The following is a 27,598-nucleotide window of genomic DNA, read 5'->3' as shown; positions in this document are numbered from 1 at the left end:
ACTTGGTACAGCCACAACCCCTTCCTTTCCTGCCTCAGCACAGGTGACCTCATGCAGACAGGCTATGCCGCTGCAGTGCAGCCAGCCTGTCTACAAGTCCAGGGGACAGTGCCGTCACCAGGCTCTGGTCCATTCGCTCCAGGCTCACTCTGCTCCGGCTCTTTCTGCTGCTGTGACATCTGGCGTGACCACAGAAAACCAGTTCTATCCACTCTGTACACTTGCCCTTGCCTGCTAGGTCGGACCCCAGATGGCACACTCAGTCATGATTCCCAAGCAGGGACTGGCTGGACCCCCACAATGGAGAGTTCAGGTGTTGAAGCCCTTCCTTCCACTGTCCACCCCATCCTTCCACTGATTCGCGAGTGTTGGAGAGAACCTTTGGGGACTCTTTCTGGCCCAAGGTCCTTCAGGAAGAGTTTGGTCCAGTCACACCAAATAAAGAGGGTTGGCGTCTTGATTCCCACTTGGCTCTCTGCCCAAGTCCCTCGCTGCTCATAGGTGGTGCAGGGCCCTCGGGTGTCTTTCAGTGGATGAAAGATGCTTAGACTCCAAGCAGGAAATGACTCTTCTCACCAGCGAGCAGAAGTGCTTGGCCAGACAGAGTGCTCATTCATCCCTGTGCTCTCCTGGACTCTGGCCTGGGCGCCTTCTGCAGTTGCTAGTTTTAACCTCTCTCCTTTTGGAATGCACTGTAGCGGTGACTATAGCCGCTGCTCTGGGGATTGTAGGTCCCTGTGTTAGTGAACCAGTGAACCTTAGGGTGGTCTCGGGGATGTCTCACTATAGGGGGACACACAGAACAATCAAGGCCCCACCTCGACCAGAAAAGCTCCCTCCACTATCTCCGGAGGAAGGAGTTCTTTGTCTTCTCCCCTGGCGGCTTGGAAGACCCGGTAGACCCCGCAGCATGGCGAGCCTAAGTTTTTGCCCATGAGCTGGTTTTGCCCTGAGTTCTACCATCAGCCCCATGGAGAGAGAAAGAGAGGCTACTTTGGGAAAGCGTCACTTTGGGTGAATCTGTGGGCCCACAGCCTGGGAGAGAGGAGGCTGCTTGACGTGGGGCTGCGCGGCTGGGTTCCTCTCGACCTCATATGGACTTGCAGATGTTCACAAGGCACTTCTGCTTTAATGCTGAGGATGAAAGAGATCGCGACGTCAACGTCACCAGAGATGCAGGTTCAGAGGCATCAGCGAACACCTGCCAAGCTCAGGAATGGCCCAGGGGACAAGTATGGGGCAGAGCCTTGTCTGTGAAGCGCTCTGGGTCAAGGTTAGAGAGTGTGATGGACTTTTACAAGACTCCTGGTTAACAGTAAAGTCACATCGAGAGCAGACCCTCATTTCTGCAGTCTCTGCTCGGGGCCTTGCCCCCACCCTTCAAGTCCCCAGCTTGGAAGGAGTATGGTCAAAGTGCTCCTTAGAGGCAGTTTTATTTTCGTCTGCAATTTTATCGAAGAGCCTCCGTTGGCTGGCCCCTGGTCTAGCGCATTCCTTTTCAAGACATGCCATCCTCAAGTCGTGTACTTACTGTGGGAGTGGGCCACCCTTTTCACCCTCCGGCAGACATATGTTGCATTCTTCAGAAACCAGGAATAGTGCTCCAGGCAGTACCTACAGGTATCAATGGGGTTAGAAGCAGCCATTGTCCTGCTGTGGCTGTGAGAACAACATGGAGAGTAACACGTGGCCCCTCCCCACAGCCAGGGACCTTCCTTGGGAAGCTTGCTCGATCTTGAGAGGGAGTGGCAAGAGGAAGAAGGAGGGAAGAGGGTCTGGAGCGAGCAGTAACTCAACTTCCCTCCCTCTCTGACCTGGAGACAAACTGGTTGGACATGATCCCACCTATCCAAGTCCTCTGGCCCAGATACTCCCAGCTAGTAGGGTAAGGCAGAGAAATCGCAACTGTCCACAGTGTGAAGGGGTGATGAGTGGGGTCAAGGGCATGTACATAAGAAGATGGACTTCCACATAGACTGCTTTTGTTGGTGTTAGTTGCCCTTGAGTCGATTCCAACCCTTGGAGACTCTGAGTGTGCAGAGGACCATGGCTCCGTAGGGTTTGCAAGACGGCGGCCCTGGGGCAGCTGGCCACCAACACTTATTCCCCAGTCTTTGAATGGGTTTGAACTTCTACCTTTTGGGTTACTCCAACATGTAACCTTCCATACCACCCAGCAGCTCCCATTGCCTATGAAACTGGGGGCGGGGGGCATTTCTCCTGCAGAAAAGGCTAGCTGGTCTTAGGAGAAAATCTGTTAATGAGGTGTGTGTTGGGTTGTCTTTAGGGCAGGGGTCAGCTGCGATGCCATGGACAGCAAAGACCAGGAGTTGAATGGAAGCAGGTACCATTTCCACTGTCCCTGAACTGCTACACACCTCGGTGGAGTCAGCAGGAGCCAGCAGAGACAAGTAGCCCTTGTTATCTGTCTGGGTCCTGAGGCAACAGATTGTAAGACACCAGGAGGGAAAGGGACAGAGCTCTGTCACCCTGCAAGAAGGGATGGTGTGACCCAAGGATGGCACTGAGAACCCAAACAGGAGAGGACCATTCAAGGGATAGCAGTTGAGGGGAAAGAGAATTTCCGGAGTGGAATCCTGTTGTAGCGAACGCCCTTTAAGGCTCTGCCAGTAAGGAACTGTTTTCCCAAACCTTGGATCTGTCTGGGGTAGAAAGGAGTGAGATGTCTAACAAAACCATCACTCCCATAGCATGACCCTCCCATTCTGCCCTGCTAGGGACACTTCCCAGAAGCCTCCAGTAAAGAGCTGCTTCGTCCCCATAGAGCACACTGGTCTGGGGGAAGATTGGCGCTGATGAGGGACAGGGTAAGCCTGTAGGCCTCTAATCCATGGTGCCGTGTAGGTCTTGGCGCATCCAGTTATGGACCATGAGGTGGAGAGTCACTGCAACCCACACAGGACTGCTCAGACCAAGGAGCGCGCCCCTGGAAAGACTGGAGAGCCTGACTTCAAGGGTTTCATCTGCTTCGCTGTTCCCATGGAAGACAGGAATGGAAAGGGTGGAGGGAAGACTGGTGGCTTATGGGAAGTCAAGGAGGAGAACTGATTTGCAGGAGGTCGCTCCGGTATGAAGTGACCATACAATGTGCAAGCACGGGTCTTTCCCCGCCTGGAGCAAAGAAGAGTGAAAACCGTGAAAGACTCATGGAACCACTAGCCCGATGGAATAATGGGCCACAGGAAACTTTGCTTCCATGCCAAGACCCTAACACCAGGAGAACGCGGTGGTTCTTGGCTACCGGTAACAACCACATGAAAGGGATCATATGAGGTCCTGGTTAGAAGGGGAGAGAAATCTAGAACAAAACTAAAAGTCATAAAAAAGACCAGCCTTACTGGATTGACAGAGACTGGTGGAGACCCTGAGACTGCCCTTTGCCACCCTTCAGGCCTGGATTGGAGCTCACCCCCCACGGTCAGACTCTTCGGTCAGAAAATAGACAGGTTTATAAGGTGAACAATAACCACACACTCCTTTCGACAACCCACCATTCCCGATCCAAAGGGCAGCCTTTGCTGAGGGGTGGAGCTCGGGAGGTCGGAAAGGCTAGGAAAGGAGGGCAGGCAGAACTACCATGAAACACAGAGAAGAAGGGGGATGAGCAATGTGACTTGGCAAAGATCCCAATCAGTGACACGACACAAAAAGCGTACAGATTGTGGAATGGACAATTGATCCCAATGCATAATAAAAATAATGTATAATAAAATACATAATAAAAAGTTGGGGGAAATGTGGTAACCCAAGTGTAGACTTGTCCCAGATAGGGGTGTTGGCTAAAGACAGCGGTCCACCATCTGTACCACAACCTCACTGAACTTCACAAAGGTCCCGACGCGATCCTGGCTGCCTGTCAACAGTGGGTGTACAAACTGTACAAACAGTGAGGGTCCGGGCTACCTCATGGCCTCTGTCCTGGGAGTCCTCCTCTGGCTCACACACAGGCACTGCTGGAAAAACCTACACAGCTCCATCAGGCAGGCGTTGGTCTTCTGCATGGCCAGGGGCTGAGGAGGAGCGGTCAAGGCGCCTTCCTGGAGGAGCGGCTGGGGACACCCTGGAAGATGCAATCCCAGACCCGACAAGGCGAATCAGCAAGAACCTAGCATCTTCTCTTCGTGGGAAGCATGCAGGGTGGATGCAGGCTCGCCCTACTGCCATGTAGCTCTGAGTCAGACGGGGAACCTATTCATGGTTCCCACTGTGAGGGGCCTTTGCTGCGGGGTTCTGAGAAGGAGTGAGTGGGAAGAGGGGAGGCCAAGGCCCTGGAGGCAGTCAGAGACACTCCCCTAGGAAGAGAGATCAGGAAGCTCTAAAACAGTAAGCGGGAACACATCAGTCGGAGTGCATCAGGTGAGAGGGGCAGCGTGCACATGGCTCAGCATCACGTTAGGGGAAGCTTTGCTGATGGAGACAGAGAATCAATTGATGGCACAGATGGTGCCGTGTGCGTGTCTGATAGTGGGTGCATGTATATGTGTGGAGGATATGTATACACATATATGTTCACATGCATGTGTATGCATGCATACATGGATAAACACGTGGGGGTATATGTCTATGAACACATACGTGTATGCTTATGAATGTGGGGGTGCAAGGAGGAGAGACATGTCAAAAGAGGAGGCTGGCAGGAGCTAGGCTCTCCACGTCTGCAGGTTGGGGAGTGCTGATTGCGTATGTTTCAATAAGCCAGGTCTTCCTCACGATTTTGGTCCTTATGTGCAGAAGAAGGCTGCAATAGGGCTTCCTTTAAACTGCTCTCTACTTGGGACGTCCTAAAGGAGCCCTGGTGGCTTAGTAGTTACTCATTGGGCCAGTAACAACAAGCTCAGCTGTTCAAAACCACCAGCCACTCTGAGGGAGAAAGACGAGGTTGTCTATGCCTTTGTGGAGTAGCAGTCTCGGAAACCCGTGGGGGCAGGTCCACCCTGTCCTGTAGTGAGTGGCCCACCGAGTCAGAATAGACTCAATGACAGTGAGTTTGGCTTCGGTGTTTCATTCTTACCCCTAAGGTCACTGGGGGACTTAAGTGATATCAGATATTCTACATATCCAATAATACCTGGATAAACAATGCATGGTAGCTGCCAACATTATTGATTGATTGGTTGATTCTGATTTATTAAATCTGTTGAGTATCTGCTGTAGACCAGGCACTGCCATGAGACACGAAGTAGAACAATGAGTTAGAGAGAAAAGAGCTTACCGCCCACAGAGCTGCCTTTGGAGTGATTTGAAGATTATTATATTCATACATTAATAATGATATTCCACCAAAGAATTACTTATTATGTCAAGAGACCTGATCCCAGACTTGGAGACAAGCACAGAGAATGCGGAGATGCACACTGCAGCAGTGAATGCTGTCTAGCAGACAGCTTGGGAAGTAGCAGCTTCTTGAGGTGTGTACCTTCCCTGGGGGGATCCGGGTGGTAGTGGTTATGCACTGGGCTGATAACCACAAGGTCAGCAGTTCAAAACCACCAGTCACTCCTCAGGGGAAAGATGAGGCTTCCATAAAGAGCGACAGTCTCAGAAACTCACAGGGTCAGTTCTACCCTGTCCTATGGGGTTGCTATGAGTGGACATGGACTCAATGACCCTGAGTGAGTGAGCGAGTGTTTAAGTGTGAATGCTTTACTCACTCACTCGCTTGCTGCTAACAAGTCAATTCTGACCCATAGCAACCACATAAGGCAGAGAACTGCCCCCTTTGGGTTTCTGAGGCTGTACCTCAGGATCAGAGAGTCTTCCATGCCTGGGACAACTGGTGGGTTCGAACTGCTGACCGTGCAGGTACAGCCTGGCCTGTAACTCGCTGCTCCACCAGGGCCCCTCCGTGCGCATGCTGTTGTCAGGTGCTGTTGAGTTGGCTCTGGCTCATCACGATCCCGTGCACAACAGAAGGACACACCATCGGGTCCTGCATCATCCCCACAATCGTTCTTCTGCTTGAGCCCAAGGTTGCAGCCATCGCATCTCTGCATGTTGTCAAGGGTCTTCCTCTTTCATGGCCCCTCTACTTTTCCAAGCAGGATGCTATTTTCCATGGACTGGTCACTCCGGGCAATGTGTCCAAGGTATGTGAGATGAAGTCTCACCATCTTGCTTCGAAGGAGCATTCAGAGTGTCTTTCTTCCAAGACAGATCCATTTGTCCTGATGTCGGTCCCATATTCTTTACCGGCACCGCCATTCAAATGCATTGGTTCTTCTTCAGCCTTCCTCATTCCGTGTCCAATGTGAACATGCATAGGAGGTGACCGAAAAGACCATGGCTCATCGTAGTCCTCAAAGTAGCATCCTTGCTTTTCAACACTTCAAAGAGGTCCTTCTGCAGCAGAGTCACCCAGTGCAGTGCCTCGTTGGCTCTCTCTCTAGTCGGCTTGTAGTGACTAGGTTGCTAGACGACATAACCTACCTTGTATACTACTGCAAAGAGCAGGTCCCAACAGACCTAGCCCGGTGTCCAGCACATAGTAGGAACTTAGCATTTGTTCTTGAAAAGGTAAATGTTGATAAGGGAAGTCGGTGGCATGATTTTGGTGAAAGAGCAGAGGCATTTATTGGAAGGGGCCGGAGAAATTTTTTTCACGATTATATTTCTAAGTCTAGGTAGAATGATACCTAGATGGATAGGTGAGTGGATGGATGGGTGGACAGAGTAGATTGGAAGTTGGTAACCTGATATAGATGAATAGATCTATAGTCACCTTGTGTCCTCCTGCTCAGGCTATCCCCCAACTCCCCCCACCCCGGAGCACCAATGTGTTTCTTGAGCACTCTTGGGGGCTGGGAAGAGAGGGCCTATCGATTCCTTTGGTAGCACAATCCAGTTTTTGTGTCTGAAAGCCCCATTCACCATTGACTGCAGGCTGAGGGCGGGTCTGAGGCCAATCGTAGGTGATATGAAAAAGGAGATTGTGTAGGCCCAGCACTTTAATGATACCCTGTTGACATCTGCCAGAGTGCTCAGGGGCACCTGGGACACAGTACAGAAATCCACCCAGCAGCGGGAGGACCCAGGCAGCTTTGAAGGCCACCCTCCAGGTCAGTTTTTCTCTGTGGAAACTGACAAGTGTGGCAGCTGGGAGCCAGGGAGGCATAGCCCGGAGACCCTGGGTCCATCCCAAGCCCAGGCTCTAAAACTCCCACTCTCTGCCAGCCACCGAGTTTGCAGCGGGCCCTGTAGGACAGCGTGGACCTGCCCCCATGGGTTTCTGAGACTTCACAGGAGAAGAGAGCAGCTGGTGGTTTCGAACTGCCCACCTTGCAGTCAGCCGCTCAACACTTCAGAGCGACACCACCAGGGCTCCTTGTGAGGAAGGCACTGGCCTTTAAAAAGGAACAAAAGGAACTCCCACTTGTGTGTGCGTGTGCATGTGTGTGCGTGCGTGCGTGTGTGTTGGGCGGGGGGATGCAGAGATTCAGAGTGAGCCTCTCCCACTCCTCTCTCTGCTGACAGCCAGGCTCCACTCCAGCAGCCCACCCCTCTCATCGCTCAGCCAACACCCCCTCCGGAAGTGCCCACGGCACTGAGCTATTCACCCCTCTATAGTTACCACCCACCTTCACGCACAGGGTCTTGGTTATTACAAAACCCCGTGGAGTCAGAGGAGAAGAGGACATTTTCCATGCTCTAAGGATTGCCCTCATCCTCCTTTGGAGCTGAGAAAATCAAATCCTGGATTCAGTCCGTACCCGGGGCCACCACCCCAGTACACGCCAGAGGAGCAGCTGGGCACCCAGCAGCGGGAAGCAAAATTAACCCAACAGCCCCTCTGCCGTTCCGCACCACCTCATTCAAAATAGACGCGAGGAAGATGGCTGAGCACTCACTTGAAACCTGCTGGAGCCCCGGGACCAGGCCCGACTCATCCCCAGGGATATACGGCCACATGGCAGGGAGGTCACCTACAAGATACAAAAGAGGCCATTTCAGAGTCCAAATGAACTGGCCCTGGTGATACCCACAGCCCCAGAACCATAACAACTCAAGGATAGGAGGCTCCTCCAGTTTATGAGGCGACGTAATGGGTAGGGACATTGTAGCCAAGAAAACAGTCAGCCGTCGGCCATCCTGTGCATTATGATTTGTGGTGACCTTAGTCATGCATGTTGCAGTACAACTGTCATCCACATGGATGGGTTTATTTATTTATTTGAATGAAGATTACCAGGCCTTTCTGAGGCATCTCTGGATAGACTTGAACCCCTGAGTTTTCTGTTAACAGTTGATGGTGCTAACCATTGGCCCAGACTACCCAATCGCTGGCCATTCAGCATGACATGCACATCAGTTCATGTGGGAACAATGAGCGGGGAACCCCCAGCTTGAGCCGCGTGCTGGCACCCCTTCCCACTATTCACTCTAAGCCACAGTTTCCCCCGGGTGGGATCTGGGCTTCCGGACCAGCCACAGTCTCACCTGTCGGTGGATATCTGGGGGCCGGGGCCTTGGTGGGACTTGGAGTCTGGGTCCCAGGGGTGTGTACTCCTGTGGGGAGATTAGAGGGAGGTAAGTCTGAGTCCCTTCACAGAGCGTCTCATGGGAAGAAGAAGAGCCGGGCCACCTGTTGAGTCCCGGTCACCTAGGACATGGCGCTCGGTGCCCAGGCAGGGGTAAGAAGCAGAAGGCACACTGGAAACTCCCACAGTGTAGGAGAGGAAACACACACGCACACACACAGACACCGACACACATGCACAGACACATGCAGACAGATACACACACAGGTGCACAGACATACGCACAGATAGACAGATACATACCAGTAACACACACAGACACACACATACAGAGAGATACACACACAGAGACACACAGAGACACGCAGACAGATACACACACACACAGATATACACATGCGCAGACTGACAGAGACACACGGAGAGAGAGACATGTAGACAGATACACACATGCATAAACAGATGCACACACAGACACACACACGGACCCTGCCCCCTGATATTGGAGCACAACTTCATCATCTTCCTCCCTGACGACGATGCTGACCCATCCGGAGGAGTGCTGCCTGATGGGCAGTCAGCTGAGGAAAGGAGAAGCCACGGGGAGGGGAGGGGCTTCATTAAGGGAGCTGGGGGAGGCCCCTGAAAAGAAGGGCAGTCGCCCGTTGAAGACGAGAAAGGCTGGGCGCGGAGGAGGAGGAAGGGGAGGCTAGCTTCACGATGAACTGTGCTTTCTAACCTAGCGTATTCTACTTTCAATAATTACCACGGTCTGTCTGGGGAGACGCTAGGTTTAATTGTCAGTGGGGATAGTGTGGAAGCTGCTGACCTCTCACCTGGGGTCAGGCTGGCCTGACACAGATGGTCAGCTAGAGCCACTGCCCTGGCAGAAGGCCCTGGGGCCATGCCCTCCTCAGCCTCCTTGGGTGATGTGGCTGTCACCCAGGCATGCCCTCCAGGTGACCTCGGATGACCTGAGTTGAGGGTAGGAGTCACGTGAGACCCGCCCTGGGCTTCCGGTCACCCACTGGGTCACTGCACATTCAAAGCGACAGTCCCCATGTCTCTGAGGTGCCAGGTCCTATCGACTCAAATGTACAATGGCCAGGACTTGGAGATCACATCAAAGGGATCTATATATAGCTGCTGTGGAGTCAATGCTGGCTCACAGCAACCCCGTGGGTTTCTGAGAACTTAACTGTTGACGGCAGTGGAGAGCCCAGCGTTTTTCCCTCGGAGCTGCCTGTTGTTTCAAACTGAAACCACATGCAGATCACAGCCCAAAGCATAACCACTATGCCACCAGTGCTCCTTCAAAGGGCCACAGCGATGTGACATTGTTTCATGAGAAAAATTGCTTCCTGAGAGTGCTTCTGTCCACGCCTTTGTAAGTCCCAGTGATGACTGGACAGGGCCGTTCAGACATAGGTGGAAAGCACTTATTGGGAGGCATTGTCAGCTTTGCCATTCCTTGGGGATGAATGAAACACCTCAGAAGCAAGAACTGAGAACCCCACACCCTCCAGAGAGAAGGACCACCTGAGTATGTTTGTGGCCGTGGCACTGGGACTTTGGGACAGAGCAAGGGGGCAGCTGTGAAACCTCGAGACGTGGCTCATGGGGACAGAGGCTGAGAGGCTGAGGACCAGAGAGGCATTGCTGCCAGTGTGACTGGGAAGAGGCCTTGGGGGACAAATGAACTCTGCCCCTACCATAGTAAACTGTTGGGGCCTTCCCAACAAACCCTGTCATCATCAGCACAGTCTGTGAATTCTGTGTGGACAAGGGAACAAATGACAGAACCCAGCAGAGAAGCCGAGCGCCCAGGAGGGATGACTGGAGGCAGACAAGATAAAGATGGATGGAGAGCTGAGGCATGGCTGCCCTCTTCCTTGTGGGGATTGGCTTCTGACTGGGTTAGATTTAGATTCTCCCTTTTCCTTTGCATCTGCAGCCCTAGTCTCATGGTGGCTTGTGCGTTGAGCTGCTAACCTCAAGGTCATCAGTTCAAAGCCACTGGCTACTCCACAGGAGAAAGATTTTCTATTTCCTATAAGCAATTAATAGTCTCAGGAGCCCACAAGGGCATTTCTACCATGTCCTATAGCGTCACTAAGAGTTGATGAGTTTCTTTTGTGCAAGCAAAGGAGGTCAGATGCGCACCAGGGCACTTTCCCAAGGCCCACGTAAGTGTGTGTGAGTTCATCCGGCATCTGAAGACTTGAACCTCACCCTGACCTGGCAGAGGGGCCAAACAGAATCTTGTTTGCATAACCATCACCTAAAATTCTGGAAAACCAACAATCGTGAACAAGTTGCCCTCTGGTCAGTTCCAGCACAGGATGCCCTCACACGCTACAGATGGGAAGTGTACTCCGCAGAGTGTTCTTAGCTGCGATCTTTCCCAGAGGCAGCTCGGCAGGCCTTCCTTCTGTGGCACCAATGGGTGGATTTGAACCAGAGATTAGGTCGGCATGACTTTGAGCACCTTCATGGCAACAACACCACTCCTGTGCATGAAGATGGTGGGAAGGGGGCATCCCCTTGCTGCCATGCCAGAAAGGACACCTCTCACGTGAGTGACAGGTCAGTGACATCGTCTTGGTGCAACTTCTCAATGACTGCCAATCAGGCTGACCATGCCTCTGGATGCCGACTTCTCCACTGCATGTGGTTTACAGGAGCCACACTACCCCAGGCGCTCATGCAGCGCAGGAGCTTGTTCTGCAATGGACCATGTGATGTAAGATATTGTCACTTAACAGGGAAGCTGGGGGCAGTTATGGGGACCTCTCTGTACTACTTTTACAACCCCCTGTGGGTCTTAAATAGAGAACCAGGGACATCCTAGTTTTACGTATTGAGCTGCTAACCACAATGTCAGGAGTTCAAACCCACCAGTTGCTCCAGGGGAGAAAAATGAGGCTTTATACTCTCACAGTTACAGTCTCAGCATCCCACCAGGGCAGTCCTACCCTGTCCTATCTGGTTGCTATGAGTTGGCGTTGACTCCGTGGCAGTGAGATTGTGTGTTGGATCTTGAGTTCTTTTGAAAATTTATATTCTAAGATGGATTGTAGAAGTATGTCATGTCCACGACACTTGTTGCTCGGCTTGTTCCTACTGGATCCAGACTGTCGTGAGCAGGTCTCTAGTTTCAGGCAGGCAGAGTGGAAATGGCAGAAGGAAGGGTGAGAATGAGGGGCATGAGGAGAGGACTTCGTGGTTTCTGTAAGACTGCAGGAAGCCGGAGGGAGAAACGGCAGATGGGAGGCAAAGACGAGAAGCCTTCTTATCCAATGTTGGGAGCGTATTCTGTACTGAACTTCACCCTCTGCTTCCCGAATATAAGGAGCCCTGGTTAGCTACCCTGGTGGTATAGTGGGTTACGTGTTGGACTGGGAACTGCAAGGTCATCAGTTCAAAACACGAGCAGCGTCACTGGAAAAATTCTATGCCCATAAAGAGTCACAGTCTCAGAAACCCACAGGGGCAGTTCTACTCTGTCCTGGAGGGTCACTGTGAGTCAGAACCCACTCAATGGCAGGGAGTTGTTTTTTGTTTGTTTGGATGGTGCTATCGAGCAAGCAATGCTAACCAAAAGGGGGACAGTGCCAAGCCACCTAGCCCCAGCTCCCAGGGAGAAAGATGAGGCTCTCTGTTCTTGTAAAGATTCAGAGCCTCAGGCACTCTGTAAAGGGTCACCACAAGTCTGGCAATTCTATTTGGAAATAGAAGGTTTGGGGGGTATGTTCAGCAGACAGCACCTGAGCAGGGTGGGTCCCAAATCTCATCACTTTCCCTGTGACAAGAGCTGCACATACAAAGAGACACATGGAGGGCATGGAGGTGCGATGAACAAGATAGATACAGCTATGTCCAGAAACTAAGGGCGGCTGAACTGGGAAGGTATTCTCTCTACAGGTGAAGGTGGCCTTCCAGGTTCTGGGACAGTGAGAAGGCTTGAAAACTCCCTAGTTGTGGGGTATGTTTGAGCAGATGTAGGTATCTGGAGCAGAGGGTCTGAGTGTAGCCTCTCCAGGTGTGTTAGTCATGGTTCTCTAGAGAAACAAAACCAGGATACCTACAATTATATATATATGGGTAGGTTTATATAGTGAGAAGAAATATAACAGCTAATTAGTCCACACAGCAGTACAGAGGGGTCAGTTCAACTCACTTTCATGGAATAGTTAATATACTGGAAGTCCTTCGACTCACGTGGGCCGCCAGGTCCAAGGTCAAGAAAGCAGACAGCAGTGTCCTTCCTCAGGCAAGGCAGACAGCAAACAGCAGGGGGGGTCAGCAACAGTCAGTAGCTTGGGAGCTTAGTGAAGTAGGCCCGGATGGGATAGCGGACACAAGCAATGCAAGGTAACAGGATCCACCAACCTCAAACTCAAGCGAAGTACACACCAGTAGCGTGGCAAAGCAGGTCTCAAAGGAGCCTCAAGCTCTAGGTACACGGTCCACAGGTTGGCTTGGCCCACAGGTAGTGTAGCACACAGGCCAAAGCAGAGAACTAGCTAAAGCAGCAGCACACTGGTCAGATCACCAGAGAGCAGGAGAGACATGGGTAAGCCTTGAAGCGCCATTTTCCTCTTTGCCCTCCAATCAAACTGTGACTTGATTAACCCCACATGGTCCTATTGGCCAGGTTGGCATAATCAACCCATCACACCAGGGGGCCAGGGTCATGAGAAGCAGCTCTGGAAACCCACCTTGGGTCGTGGTCTCCTGGGTCTCTGAAGAAAAGGCTGTCTCTGTCCAGGGAGGGACCCTCACAGCAGACACTCGGGTGCCCAGGCCCCAGTGTGGGGGGCTGGGACTTGGCAGTCTTGGGTGGCTTATGGTTGGGGGCTTTGACGTCACAGCCATCCCTCCAGAAACTGCAGAGTCAAGGAGACATCCCAGAATAGCTTTAATGGGTGTATCACTTTGGCATCAAAGAACAGTTGCATGGTTGCAAAGGTCAGTGGGCCACAAATGTACAGAACGCAGAGATGCACACCATCCTGGGAAGATATAGCAACAAGTATTGCCAATGCACTTTCTCCCTATCACAAATTAAGCTGGGGGGAAAAAACCCCCACTCCACCCCACTACCTAAAGCAAAGTTGTCACCTCTAAAAATTTAGATATTTGACACATCTTCTGAACAGAACCCACCAGAGATGGGACAGCCTGCCAGAGGGGTGGGAGTTTGAGGGTAGTCTTAGGTGGGGAATTGTGGACAAACTGAGCCGGAGGTGAGCTAGACTGAAGGCAGAGGACCGCACACCCAGGCGGGGGACTCTGGCTCCTCTGCCGCCGATGGAGATGTTCTGAGCAGTGTAGCAGACGTAACCCATGTTGTAATTGAAGATGATCATTCTTATGGCAACGGGGGGACCTTTTTGAGAACAAAGAATGTGGTCAAGGGGAATGGTCCACAGGCTATGGCAGAAGGTGATGGAGACTTACAAACAAAACCAACCAACCAAAGACCTCCCTGCCATCGAGTTGATTCCGACTCATAACAACAATGCTGTGGGACTGGGTAGAACTGTCCCCATGGGATTCTGAGACTGGCTTCTTACGGGAGTAGGGACCCTCACCTTTGTCCCCGGTCACCTCAAACGGCTGAGATTGTGGTTCACAGCCCAGTGTAAGCTCCGGGCCACCAAGAAGGAAAGCAATGGTAACTGCGGAGCATCACAGAAGACCCACCAGGCTCGGCTGAAAGCCATGGGCTGTTGGACAGTGGTTCGGGACAAGAGAGAAACTTGATGATGCCATTGGGTTCTGGTGCCGGTGAAGAATACCGAGGGAGTGCGGGCTGCCAGAAGAACAAATACACCTGTCCGCGAAGAAGGACAACCAGGGTGCTCCTGAGAACCTGAGGGTGTGAGACTTCGTCTCCTGTCCTGTGGACACGTTCTCACGGTCCGTGCAGCACAGAGTTGGTGAAAAAGAGGAAACTTTTCAAGGAGACGCCTGCACCATGGGAACGACCTGGGCGGGTGAGGCAGGAGAGGGCGGGGTTTGTTCTGTTGTTGTCCAATCAGGTCACTGAGTTGGAACTGACTCGATGACACTTCACAACAGCCAATTTCCAGAAACCAGTCAGCTGGAAATGACAGCGAAGCGTTGGGAGCTGGAACTTGAAGTTGGTCATACAATACCACTTGGATGGCATTGAAAATAGTAAAGGCGGGTCAGGGGCTGGGGACGGAGGGCTAGGCAGAGGCTGGTGCGGTAGGCTGGCAACTTCCAAAGCACGTACATAAGGTCTTATACCTACGTGAGCCAGGAAGTCATGGCAGAAACAAATTTTAAAAGAGCGCAAGGCAAGCCGGTGGCGAGGACTACGGTAAGCTAGGAAGAGGCAATAGGAACTCGGCTCTGGATGTTGGTTTTTTCTGCGACCTTCTGCCTTGGGCTGCTGGTTTGTGACTTTAAAGACACCCCGTGTGACCCAGAGGAGTGGCTGCATTGGATTTTACTGGCACTAATATTTAGAGCAGGGGTCCTCAACCTTCCTAATGTTGTGACCCTTTCATACAGTTCCTCATGTGGTGGTGACCCCCCAACCATAACGTTATTTTCGTTGGTACTTCATCACTGTCATGTTGCTACTGTTACAAATCGGGCGACCCCTGTGAAAGGGTCTTTCCACCCCCAAAGGGGTCGTGGCCCACAGGTTGAGAACCACTGCTTTCGAGGCTATATAAGCCAGGCTGTTGCTCTGAGGACTAACGTGAGCCTGACTCCCATGATGGTGTGCTCCATGGCCTCCTATGTATGTGAAGGTTGGACACTGAATCAGAAGAACCAGTGCATTTGGCTTGCACGGCTGGAGAAGAACATTGACAATACCATGGACTGCTCCAAGAACAAACCAAACTGACTTGGAAGAAGTACGGCCAGCGTGCTCCTTAGAGGCAAGGACAGTGAGACTTCATCTCACGTACTTTGGACATGTGGTCAGGAGGGACCGGTCCCTGATGAAGAGGCAGGCCCCCAGGAGATGGGCGGACGCAGCGGCTGCAACAATGGGCTGAGGCACAGGGACAATGGTGAGGAAGCTCAGGACTGGGCAGGGTTTTGTTCTGTTGTGCACAGGGTTGCCATGGTCAGGATCGACGCAATGGCGCCACATAGCAACCCCAATCTGGTTGGAAGATCTGTTTCTTCTGAGGTGCCGGTGGGTGGGTTTGAACACTCAACCATTGGCCACCATCTGTGCCACCCAGGATGGTTCCAATTGCTTATTACCATGGGATCAAGGAAGGGAGGAGTTGACTTTCGCAAGAGACCGAGAAATGTTACTATTATTCTCAAATGGGGAAACCCTCCTGCATGTAACTAGGGTAGTTACATCATCTGGGGTCAATTTGAGGATTCAGAGGGAAGGGGTAGAGTCTAGTCTGTCAATCAGGTAGTGGCTTGACCTCATTTGGAGGTGCTAAGGAGATAAATAGCTCCCTGGAGGTGGGGCATATGCTCACTCCCTGCGAGACATCCCTGTGTAGAAGGCACATGGAGAGCAGCTGATGGAGCCAGAGCTCTGGGCCAGAGGAGACCCCTGCCAGCGCTGAGGTGCTTACAACACCACTGGATCCATAAGACTTCTCACCCACTGGTCTGTGATCACCCTGCATTCAGCATCATTGCATGTGTTTCATGAGTCTGAAGAGGACTTTATAAATTGGTATCAGACATATGGGCTAATATCAGACGGATGGACTTGATCTGGACTGGGCTGGGATGTTCTCTCAATATTCAACTGCTCTTGTATATAAAGCTCTTTCTTATACACATATAAGTATCTTTGGATTTGTTTCTCTAGTCTACCCAGACTAACACAGTAACACAAAACCAAAAAAAAAAAAAAAAAGCAAATTCACTGCCACTGAGTTGATTCTGACTCATAGCTACTCTGTAAGACAAGGGAGAACTGCCGCTGTGGGTTTCTGACACTGTAACTCTATACAGGAGTAGAGAGCTTTGTCTTTCTCCCGAGGAGCGGCTGGTCATTTTAAACTGCCCACCTGGCAGTTAGCAGCCCAATGTCTGAGCCCGATGCCACCAGGTCTCCCTGTTTCTAACGCAGCATCAAACCAACCTCACTGCCGCCCAGACGGTTCTGACTCATAGGGACCCGCTGGGACAGGGTAGAACTGCCCGCTTGGAGTTTCCAAGATGGTAACTCTTCACGAGAATAGAAAGCTTTATCTTTCTCCCGAGGAGCAGCTGGTGGTTTCGAACTGCTGTCCTTGCGTTAGCAGCCCAGCACGCAACCACTACACAGCCGGGCTCTTTGTCTTGAAGGCAGCACAGCTGAGTGCAATGCACCAGGACAGGATTCCCTTCTCAATCGGCCAGGTGGTAGCCTGGGTTGGAGACTTTCCAGGAGGAGTTTAGAAAGTCTGGGGGGTGGAGGGGGGAGAAGCCAAAGCCACACACTCACCTGGCAGGCCCGAGAAGCTGCTGGTGAATGTGTAATTGACAACCGGGAACTTCTCTGCCACGTCCCAGAAGTCGGACAGGTTCCTTCCTGCAGAGAGCACACCGGCAGCATGAGACCGGTGCCTCTTCACTGGAGGGCTGGGCTTGGTTCTCAGCCCACTGGGCTTGTTTAGCAAGGACCAACGGGTGTCTCACCGGACTTCCCTGTCATCACGCAGATGAAGATGCAGTCAGAGTCGTTGGTGTGACTCACTGTAAGAGCAACCAGCATACCCAGGGGTTAGCCAGGGCTTGGGACTCCATGCCTGTGGCGGACACAACCCCCTGGGAGGAGGATACAGAAGAATAAGAATAACTTAGGATTCTTAGGGAGCTCTGACTTCCTGGTTTTGCTTGTCAGGGTAGGGGAGGTGAGGGAAGGGGGCCCTCGTGGCACAGTGAGGGACACCGCAAGGTGTTATGCAGGAAAAAGAGGTAGCCGGCCGTCCTTGCAAAGGTTTTGAGTCTCAGAAACCCTACGGAGCAGATCTGCTATCAGGTCAACATGAGACAGAATCAGCTCTTGAGCCGTGGGTTTGGTTCAGCGGGGTCCATAAGATATAATGGTGTCCAGAGGTCAGCTCTGCCACTTAATAGGTATGCGGACACAAGGGAACTACTTGACCCCAGCAAGACCCAGATCACCCATTGCTACAACAATGGAAACGCAGATCTCTTATTGGCAAGCCCCTAGATCCCCAAACCTCTGCAAGATCCAATATTTTATGTGTTTGGTACCAAAACTCACTGGATGGCAAAGCCTGACTTGAATTCCACTTTCTGTAAATAGTCAAACATTTGATTAAGTTAATATCTGATTCATACATATTCATTATACATTTTCATATGATATTTGTATCTAGGGACCCTGGTGCCATAGTGGTTCATTCACTGATGGACGGCTAACCCCAAGGTCAGTAGTCCGAAAACACCAGCTGCTCTGCAGGAGAAAGATGAGGCTTTCTACTCCTGTAAAGAGTTACAGTCTCAGAAACCCACAGGGGGCACTCCTACCCTGCCCTAGGGGATTGCTGTAAGTCGGAATAGATTCAATGGCAGTGTTTCTTGTTTTTATTTTTTTTAATACTTTTATTGGAGGCTCTTACATCTCTTATCACAATCTATACATTCCTCCAGTGTGTCAAGCACATTCGCACATAAATGCCACCATCATCATTTTCAAAGCATTCTCTTCCCACATGAGCACATGATCTCCGCTCTCCATTTCTTCCTCCTCCCTCCCTCACCCATCTTCTTCACAAACCCCTGATAAGTTATAGATTATTTTTTCCATATCTTACATCATCCTCTGTCGTGTTTCAACCACTTTCTTGATATTCGTCCCCCTGGGAGAGGGTTCTAGATTGATCCTTTCTCCTCCCACCCTTCCCTAATCCTCCTGGTATCTCTACTGTCCTTGTTGGCCCTGAGGGGTTTATCTATCCTGGATTCCCTGTGTTGTGGGATCTTATCTGTAGCAGTGTGCATGTTCTGGTCTAATCCAATTTGGAAGGTAGAATTGAGGTCATGAGAGTGGGGTGAAGGAAGCATCAAAGAGCTAGAGTAAAGTTTGTGAGTTTTATCTGTGCTATACTGCACCCTGACTGGCTCATCTCTTCCCTGTGACCCCACCATGAGGGGATATCCATTCTCTACAGGTGGGCACTGGGTCTCCACTCCATAGCCCCTCCCGCAAATTCACCTTGGGTATGGTTTTAGTCTGGGTCTTAGATGCTTAATACCTTATCCCATTGACACCTCATGATCACACATGCTGGTGTGCTTCTTCTATTTGGGCTTTGTTGCTTATGAGATAGCAGTGTTTTTATATATGAATTTTTGAAGCTCCATCATATATATAAAGCCAAAACCCAAACTCAATACTATCAAGTCAATTATGACTGGTAGCGGCCCTATAGGATACAGTAGAACTGTCCCGGTGGGTTTCCGAGGCTGTAAGTCTTTACAGGAGCAGAAAACCACATCTTCCTCCTTAGGAGCAGCTGGTGGGTTCAAACCACCGACCTTGTGTTTAGCAGCTCGGTGTGTAGCCCAATTCAGCATCATATATGTATACATACACATGCATGTGCATTTCTACAAAGGTCGCGGCACCCTGAGGAGACCCACTGTTGGGTGATTGACCAGGTCTGTGCTTTTCAAAGTGGGACATGAGCAGCGGCTTGAGGCTGCAGGATAAGATGACCACATCTCGGCCAACTCTCCTTGAGACACATGCTTAGGCCCCCCTAGAACCAAATCAGTCTGGGTGCCCCACCAGGCTCAAATCCTGAACAGATTATTCAACCTCTCCACACGTCAGTCTTCCATTCCTTAAAACAGGAGCAGACTGTGCCAACAGAGGCTGGCTTCTTGTGTGCTCTTCAAGTTCCCCAATATTGAGTTCTAGAGTCTTCTTAGAATTGTCTAGGCCCCAGGAGATGCACCCCACCACCCCTGAGCCCAAACCAAAGCCAAATACATGATGGGTCCTGAGGCTATAAATCTTGACAGGAGCAGAAAGCCTCATCTTTTTCCTGAGGAGTGGCTGGTGGGTTTGAACTATAGCCTTTTACAAGGAGCAGACCAGCGGGTACCCCACAGCACCCCAGAAGTAGCTCTAATTAAAATATGGAGGCTTCAGAGACTGCTGTCTGGGTCCGGGCACCACTGATGATCTGAATCAAGCTGACTCCAAGGCTCCTGGCCAGTGGCAGGGGTTGGGGTGGGGATCTCGTAAACTGGGTGTCAGGCCTCACTCTTGCCAAGCATTTTTAGCATAAACCCACCTGAGAGGATGGAGGTTGACTTAAAAATTTCAGTGAGGTAGCTGGTAGAATTTCCAATGATGTCCACCAGGAGGGCTGTGAAATCTGAAAGCCAGACAGAGAAGGTTGACTTTTCTGACTCAGACACTCAAGGGACAAAACACACACACACACACACACACACACACACGCACACGTGCGCGTGCACACACACACACACACACACAATGATTGTGTTTGGAGTTCTCAGGATGGAAACTCCCTGTCACCAAATCAATCCTGACTATGGCAACCCTATAGGACAGGGGAGAACTGTCCCCGTGGGTTTTCTAACTTGTAACTCTCTATGGGACTAGAAAACCTCATCTTTCTCCCCAGGAGCCACTGGTGGTTTTGAACTGCTGACCTTGTGGTGAACAGACCAACGTGTAATCCACTATGCTACCAAGGCTCCTTCTGTCGACGAAGAGCTATGTATCAGGGTTGAGACTTTTCAAAGACAGTGACCCCAACTTGAGGATTGTGCACAAGTTTTGACTGAAGGCACCTGTTGGCTTAAGCGAACAGGCTTTCAGGGAGGTAGTTGGAGGAGAGCTCAATGCCTATCATTCGGTGACCGGTCCAACTTTGTGTTCTGTCATTGTAACGATGCTGTAGGGACAATTTTGCAGGTACCTCATGGTGCTCCAATGCCTTCTCTCTAGTGTAAAAACTCAGAGGGGAGCTTTCCAGGAGAAGGAAGGGACATCTATTGGGTGTAATAGATATTTCCTATTTGTGCTTTGAGGAGAAAATTAATCAAAACCAAACAAGAGACATTTGAACGTTCTCTCACAGAGCAGTAGGAAAATCAAGCAAACAGCTCCACCCACCCGACAGGTCATTGGTCCTGTTGCTCAAGCAGTAGCAGTGTCTGGTGGGGAACGTGCCCGCGTCCACCGTCTTCAGGTGAGAAACTGTGAAGAGAAACAGTCTTCCCGGGAGTCCTGACCCCATGCTGAGCCCTGGCTCACCAGTCACTAACCGCCATGCCCTGCACCACCTGCCAGGCGTCACTTACTGTTATAAATGGCCACGGAGAACTTGTGGAAGGCGAAGGAGCTGTAGGAGGTGACGCTGAGCAAGGAGAAGAATGTGTTGCTACCTGCCGGGAGACAGTGACACCAGCACCCTGATGAGTCCAAGCCTATAGCCATAGCCGCGAGGACCCGCGAAGACAGGTTCAGGATGCTCGTGAAAAGGCACCAACAGAAGGGATACATAACAAACCCAGTGCATGATGGTAAAGAAGCCAAACCAGCAAAACACACGTGTCACTTGGTGCTGTTTCCTGTTCTCTCCCAAAATTCTGGCAGCTGGCGAAGTACGATTCCAAGGCCTATTTCTATCTTGGGGTTGCTAGAAACCAGTTGGGGACTGTCCTCTTGATTCGGACTCATTGTGACCCCCAGGCAGTGGCTTTCTTCCCTGGGTGCCATCTTTATGGAAGCACATGAACCTCTAATCTTCTGGTTAGTGACCAAGTGCTTACCCGTTTTAATGCTGGGGCTCCCCACCCCACTAGAGCGAAAAACAAAAATCACAACCGAGTCGATTATTTCCCATAAGAACCCTATAGGACAGGTTAGAATGGCCCCTGTGAGTTTCAGGGACTGTAACAGTTTGGGAGAGTAGAAAGCCCGTCTTTCCACGACTGGTGGTTTCAATCTACTGACCTCGGAGTTAGCAGTCAAATGGGTGACCACGATGCCAACGGGGCTCCTTCCAACACACACGAGGTGGCTGAAGATGACAGAATCGTCTTCTCTTCCAGCTCTGAGAGCTGGGAGTCCCGATCTGGCCGCCCCCAGGAGGCCCTAGGGCAGTGCTTCTCAACCTTCCTAATGTTGCGACCCACAGGTTGAGAAGCGCTGCGCTGGGGAATAATCTGTTCCGCGCGTCTACTTGGTTCACAGCTAACCTCTGCTCTTTCTTCAGCTCACCTTCTCTGCGTGAGGCTCTCCGTGCCCCTCCTATAAGCCACGTTCGTCATGGTGCTTACGGCTCACCAGGCTAATCTCAGATTCTGTGGCAATTGGATGATTTTATATCAATGTGTACTGTGGAGGGGTGGGGTCCAACCTGTCAGTCAGGTTACAGGCTGATGAAGCCTCCTGGGAAGTGAGACCTTTTTTATGAGGAAGAAACTAGGGACTTATCTCTCTGCCCCTTTGCCTTCCTGCGTGTTGGAGCTATGCTTGTCTCCGGGGGCAGTCCCAGGTGGGCCCCCAACTCTGAGAGCTGTTGGCGCCCTGCCGTTTTCTGGATCCTCAGGATTCTGTACCCCCCGGCCTGGGATCTCCCTGCCTCTGCTTCCTCTCCTGTTGTCATCGGTCTGAAGCGCTGTGAGTCTGGAGAGAAGCCTGGCTAGTATCACACTCATGGACTTGAGTTGGGCTGGGCAGGGGGCCTTCTTGATGCGGACTTCCGTCCATATAGAAAGCTCTTTGCTGTACATAAGAGTGTCTCCGATTTTGCTCTAGACCAGCGGTTCTCAACCTGTGGGTCACAACCCCTTTGGGGGTTGAACAACCCTTTCACAGGGGTCGCTAGATTCATAACAGTAGCAAAAGTACAGTTACGAGGTAGCAATGAAAATAATTTTATGGTTGGGGGGCTCACCACAACATGAGGAGCTGTATGAAAGGGTTGTGGCATGAGGAAGGTTGAGAACCTTCATGGGGGTGGGGGTGGGTATCATGACATTGACACAGTCTCTACTCAGAGCCCAGAGCAGCTGGAGGGGCTGGGTCCTGCCCAGGCTCACAGATAAGCCCAGAGTGAAGTGAGTCCCAGATGAAAACGGGGCCCGATGGGGCTGAGAGAGAGCCGTTACCTTTCAGAGCTCCGCTCAGCATCCTGTTGACCAGCCCCTCCAAGTTGAGGGCGGACAGATCCACCGAATGTGCAGGAATCTCTGAAAGAGGGGTGGAGGTGAGGCCTCCCTCGGGTGTCTCTTGGAGGCCGGTGAAGCTCCTTGTTTCCCAGACATGGACAGACAAGCTTTCCGCAGGACCGAAGTCTACTGAGCCCACCACCACCGGGGCCTGAGAGGCCAGGGGAAGCTCCCGACCTCCAGAACCCAGAGCAGGGGCAAGAGGCAGTAGATGGGAGAGGACAGAATGAAGTTCATGGGCTCTCGCTGGTCAGGAGGGAGCAAGGTCTTGTGAGAAATGTCTCTCACATCATGGGAAAGGCAGGGAGATTGGGGCGTCCTCAATAGCTATGTGTTCTGGAATTAAACCTGATAGGAAACCAGCTGGGACTGAATCCACTCCAATTCAAGGTAGTCCCATGGGAGCCACACGGGAGCCCCTGGGTGCTCCACAGGGATTGAAAGGCTGCTGTTCTAGTGAGTCGATCACCAGACTTTCCAAGGTGTCTCTGGGGGGACTCGAACTTCCAGTCTTTAGTTTAGGGGCCACATACATTAGCCATTTGCACCACTCAGGGACTCCTACACGCGACACTAGATAAACCCTAGCGAGGCCTCGGCATCACCTAGAACTGAGCTTCCCAAAGCGGGCAGCCCACCAACAGCCCTTGGAATGCTGCAAACCCGGACCCAGATCCGTTGCCCTCCAGTCAGTTCTGACTCGCGGTGACCTGCAGGGCAGGGCAGGACTGCCCCTGTGGGTTTCCAAGACAGCAACTCTTTATGGGAGTGGAAAGCCTCCTCCGTCTCACTGGGAGTGGTTGGTGGTTTCAAACTGCTGACCTTGTGGTTAGCAGCCCCACTTGCAAAACATTCTACCACCAGGGCTCCTAAAATAATCCAGAGAGCTGCAAACGCAGGTACCTACATGTTATCCTGGTGATGGGCTACGGGACAAGTGCTGAATTGGCAAGGAGGCACTGAGTTGTTGTTGTTGTGGTTTGTCCCCTGAAAAGGGGCAGTTTGCCAAATCAATGTGGGAACTAATGTTCTAGAGATTTTTCGGTTGTATTTTGTGTTTTAATCCCAGAGGCCAGCTCCGTCCTCTGAGCTTAGATGTTGCGGCTCTGGGACATGGTCAGGCATGTGATGTGAGCAGCCAAATCCAGAGTCCCTGGGCCCCCTCCCCCCACTGTTTGCCGGAGGTTTGGCACCCACAGCTGAGAAGGAGGAAGGAGTCAGGTGAGCCTTTCCGTGGTGTCCCAGACATGAAGTCTTTTCCACCTCACACGTCACATTCAGACAGTGGGTGGGGAAGCAGCAGTGCAGAGACCAGAGGGCTGGCTCCCGGTGTGTGATCAGTGAGGGAGGCAGGATGTGGGAGGACAAGCCAGCCCCCAGACTCACCAGTGCTCTCCAGAAACGCCACCTCCTCCTTCCTGTCTTCTCCTCCGGGGCCAGGCGCTGGGAAGGGAAAAGGATCCCTGAGCCCACAGAGCTGGGGACAGTAGGGAGCAAACCCTGTGAGGAGCCTGGGGATCCATGCACATCCCAGGGCCCCTGCCCCCGAGAGTCCAAGCCCCTGGCTGGACATGGCCGAGGAGCCTCCATCTTCATCAGTGCTCAAGAAGATGCCCTGAGCCAGGGGCATCTAATCCCATTGACCCAACTCCTTAAGACAAACGAAGAAACAAAATGACACTTTTCTCTCAATCGAATTGGACTCAGGCGAACCCCATTGGTGACAGAGAGCTGTCCTCCCTAGATTGTCGGCCTGTGCTCTTTATGGAAGCGGAGGGCCAGGTATTTCTTCTGTGGAGCTGGTGGGTGGATTCAATGGGTTGCTCAGGGTTCGTGCACCCCCCAGACCCAGGCATGCTCCTTTATTGGACTGAGGAACCAACGCTCAGCGAGAAGTCGTTTCCAAAAGGGCACAGCTGGGCAGCTCCAAGGATGGAGCCAGAACCCAGTTCTGACCCTCCCAGACCACTGGTCGCGCTGGACGATCCGGCGCCTGCCGGCTTGGCAAATTTCACACGCTCAGGGAGGAAGCCTCAAAGGGAGCCGACATGCCGATCAGGTGAAGATGGAGTCCAGGACCCTTTTATACCCATTCATCCTGGTTCCACTCAACACCTCTTCACCCAGGACCAGCAAGACACCAGATGTCCAGGACAGGGAGGCTAGCCAAGAGAGCCAGCGCTCTCTGCCAGGTGTAATTTACCTGTGATGAGTGCCAGGAGAGGGGGCCGCAGGATGGTGAGCGTCCTTTCAGGGCACCTCACCTAAGGAGCCTGGTGACATGTTGGACGGCTAACCCCAAGATCGGCAGCTTGACCCCATCAGCTGTTGTGCAGAAGGACTCTCCTAAGGAGTGACCATCTCAGAAATCCAGGAAGGCCATTCTACCCTGTCCGACAGGGTCGCTGTGAGTTGGCATGGACTCGAAGGCAGTGAGTTAGAGTTCACCTAGACACGTCTGCATTTGGCGTCCTGTCACATCAGCAAGTGAAGGTCCCCGAAACATTCTCCTCCCACATCATTCAGACATCACACATAGATGGTTGGATGGATTGTGCTAAGAGCTGTCTGGGCCCCCAATAAAATGATTTTTACAAAATGAGGAGCTGACAGCAGGGGCTCAAGGAGAAAGAAAATATTTGGAAAAAGATAATGACAAGCTATGTACAGATATGCTTGACACAATGGATCGATGTATGGATTGTGATAAGAGCTGTAAGAGCCCCCGATAAAATATAAATAAATAAATATTAATTAAAAATAATAAAAAGACATCATACTTGGTAGAGTGAAGGGTCAGCAAAAGAAGAGGAAGATGCTTGGTGAGAGAGATGGACGTGGTGGCCGGAGCATCGGGCTCAGACCTGACAACACTTGAGAGGGTGGCTCAGTGCCGGATCGTATCTTGTTCTGTGGCACACAGACTGGCCGTGAGTCAGACGTTGTTATGATTCAAAACCCGACAACAAGAGTGACGACAGTCTGGGCATGACGTTTTAGTCCAAAGCAGCAGGCTGAGTCAGACGCCGAATCGCGTGGCATTTAGCATGGGATTGTAATCAGTTACATCGTTGCTGGGGCGCTTCATTGTTCATGCTGTAATCAGATGGGTATGCTCTACTGTGTCCCTTTTAGAGATGGACAAACCAAGGCACAGAGAGCCTGAACCACGTGGCGGGGCTGGTCTCGTTACCTGGTGCGGCAAAGAGAGCTTCCGCCTTTTCCTTCTTCGTTTCACCACTTCCAGACACTGAGATACACGTTTCCGTGAGAGAAACAGCATCCTGGAAACACAGCTGCTGAATATTTACTATCTACCACCTGACATTTCTGGCCTGGGACCCCTTTGGAAGCCTAAGGAGAGTGAGCCCAGAGACACCTTTCCCCAAATAAACCATTAAACAGATAGCATGAAACCGTCGCTCTAGTTTGGGGCGAGCAGGTGACAGGAGGGTTGTCTGTACAGTGGATGATACCTGGTACTTCCCCCATCCTGGTTCAGGCTTGGGAAGCCATCCCCTCGGCGCCCTGGACACAGGGATTTCCCTTCCCATTTGAAGAGGAGACACCGAGAAGCTCAAATGGCAAAAGCGGGCATTTAAAAATACTTCGCGGAAGAATTTGTGGGTCTGGCCAGTGACCTCTGGAAGGGAAAGGGTCGGCTGGGGGTGGTGGGGAGCATTTGAATTGAAGGGACTAGTTTTGACCATTTGCATTTTGAATCCCGCAAAGGTGTGAGACTCCCCACAACCAACAAAGAACAGAGATCGCAATCTACAATGAAGACTCGGAGGGATTTACATGCCTTACATGACAAAAAGTGGATGGCAGCGCCCTCCCAGCCTTACAGCTTCCGAATACCCAGCCATCCCCTACAAGTGTATACACAGGCAGATGAGCGAGAGGAGCAGGCCCAGGGAGGCCAAAGGGAAGACATGGTTATCTCCCCAAAGCTGAAGAAACACACACACACACACACACACACACCCCACACACACACTCGCACAGAGAAAGAATAAAATCCAGGCAAATGCAGTTTAAAGAAGTGTCTTGCTCTTTTCTTTTTTTACCAAAACGTTAAGATCATAAAGCCAGCCCTAACCCCTCAGTGTCCTTTCTGCTCCACCACATTCAGTCTTCCCACACAGCCACTCGCCCGCCATCAACAAAGAACAGGCAACCGCGGGCTTCTAAATCATCAGGAGTGTGACGCGGACCAATAGCAACACCTCTCATGCAGAATCTTCTAGCAGTAAAGCCGAGTCAGTCTTCGTGGATTCAACTAAGCTCAGGTAACTCCCATCAGCCTGTGGCCCATTGAGCAAGTGTCCCACGGTCCATTAGGCAAAGAGAAACCCAGCAGAACCCAGAGGACCTTTAGAGCTGCTGATGTTCTCAGAACGTGGTTCCCATCCCATGGGACAGAGAGTGGCCTGAGGAAGGGCACCTGCCCCTTTACCTGGTGCAGGTAAGAAGTGGAATTCTTTCTTGGTTTCTCCTTTCATGCCGGGCACTAATCATGTGAGGGAAAAAAAAAAGATTCTATGAGACGGACAGCAGCAGAGAGAATTTAGTCAACCTTGCCATGTTATAGGTAAAAAAAGTGATCACCGGGAACGGCAGAGGGACCAGTCTGCAATCCATCTCTGGTCCCTTGGTTCGCTCATCGGGTCATTAAATCACCAGCCCACTAGATTCTCTGGGATACTATGTGTGACAGATAATGTGTTTAGCACCGATATTTGCCAGGTGTCTGTGAGCCAGATCTCAGATTGCTAGGACGACTGATGAGATGCAGACCGGTCCCAATGGCATTGACGGTCTGTTTCCTGTGAAGCAGACATTCATGGGCTCAAACGGAACCACAATGGCAAGGGTGGGGCAGGACTGGCAGGACCTCATTCTCTTGG

At 51.6% G+C, this 27,598-nt stretch overlaps 1 protein-coding gene across 1 annotated transcript; it reads right to left on the bottom strand.

Moving 5' to 3' along the window:
* Positions 1-1,090: 1,090 nt before the first annotated feature.
* HHLA1 (HHLA1 neighbor of OC90) lies at positions 1,091-24,318 on the bottom strand. Its single transcript, XM_075550531.1, has 14 exons — positions 24,216-24,318; positions 24,075-24,131; positions 22,629-22,709; positions 20,814-20,897; positions 20,626-20,709; positions 19,775-19,858; positions 17,142-17,198; positions 16,942-17,034; positions 13,217-13,384; positions 8,455-8,523; positions 7,866-7,940; positions 3,925-4,081; positions 1,532-1,614; positions 1,091-1,134 (listed from the first exon to the last, which is right to left on the bottom strand). Exons 1-14 carry the CDS (start codon positions 24,316-24,318, stop codon positions 1,091-1,093), a joined length of 1,239 nt encoding a protein of 412 aa, XP_075406646.1.
* Positions 24,319-27,598: the final 3,280 nt, after the last annotated feature.

The sequence above is a fragment of the Tenrec ecaudatus genome, chromosome 5 (genome assembly GCF_050624435.1).
Source record: "Tenrec ecaudatus isolate mTenEca1 chromosome 5, mTenEca1.hap1, whole genome shotgun sequence".
NCBI classification, from domain to species: domain Eukaryota; kingdom Metazoa; phylum Chordata; class Mammalia; order Afrosoricida; family Tenrecidae; genus Tenrec; species Tenrec ecaudatus.
The sequence above is the reverse complement of the archived record's forward strand: the minus strand, read 5'-3'. Positions and strand labels throughout refer to the sequence as shown.

Coding starts and splice junctions, on each gene's coding strand:
- HHLA1 (XM_075550531.1), bottom strand. CDS start 24,318: ATGCCCCTGGCTCAGGGCATCTTCTTGAGCACTGATGAAGATGGAGGC. Junction 20,898..22,628: donor GCTGAGCGGAGCTCTGAAAG/GTAACGGCTCTC, acceptor GTCTCCCGGCAG/GTAGCAACACATTCTTCTCC. Junction 7,941..8,454: donor CCCCAGATATCCACCGACAG/GTGAGACTGTGG, acceptor TGTATCTTGTAG/GTGACCTCCCTGCCATGTGG.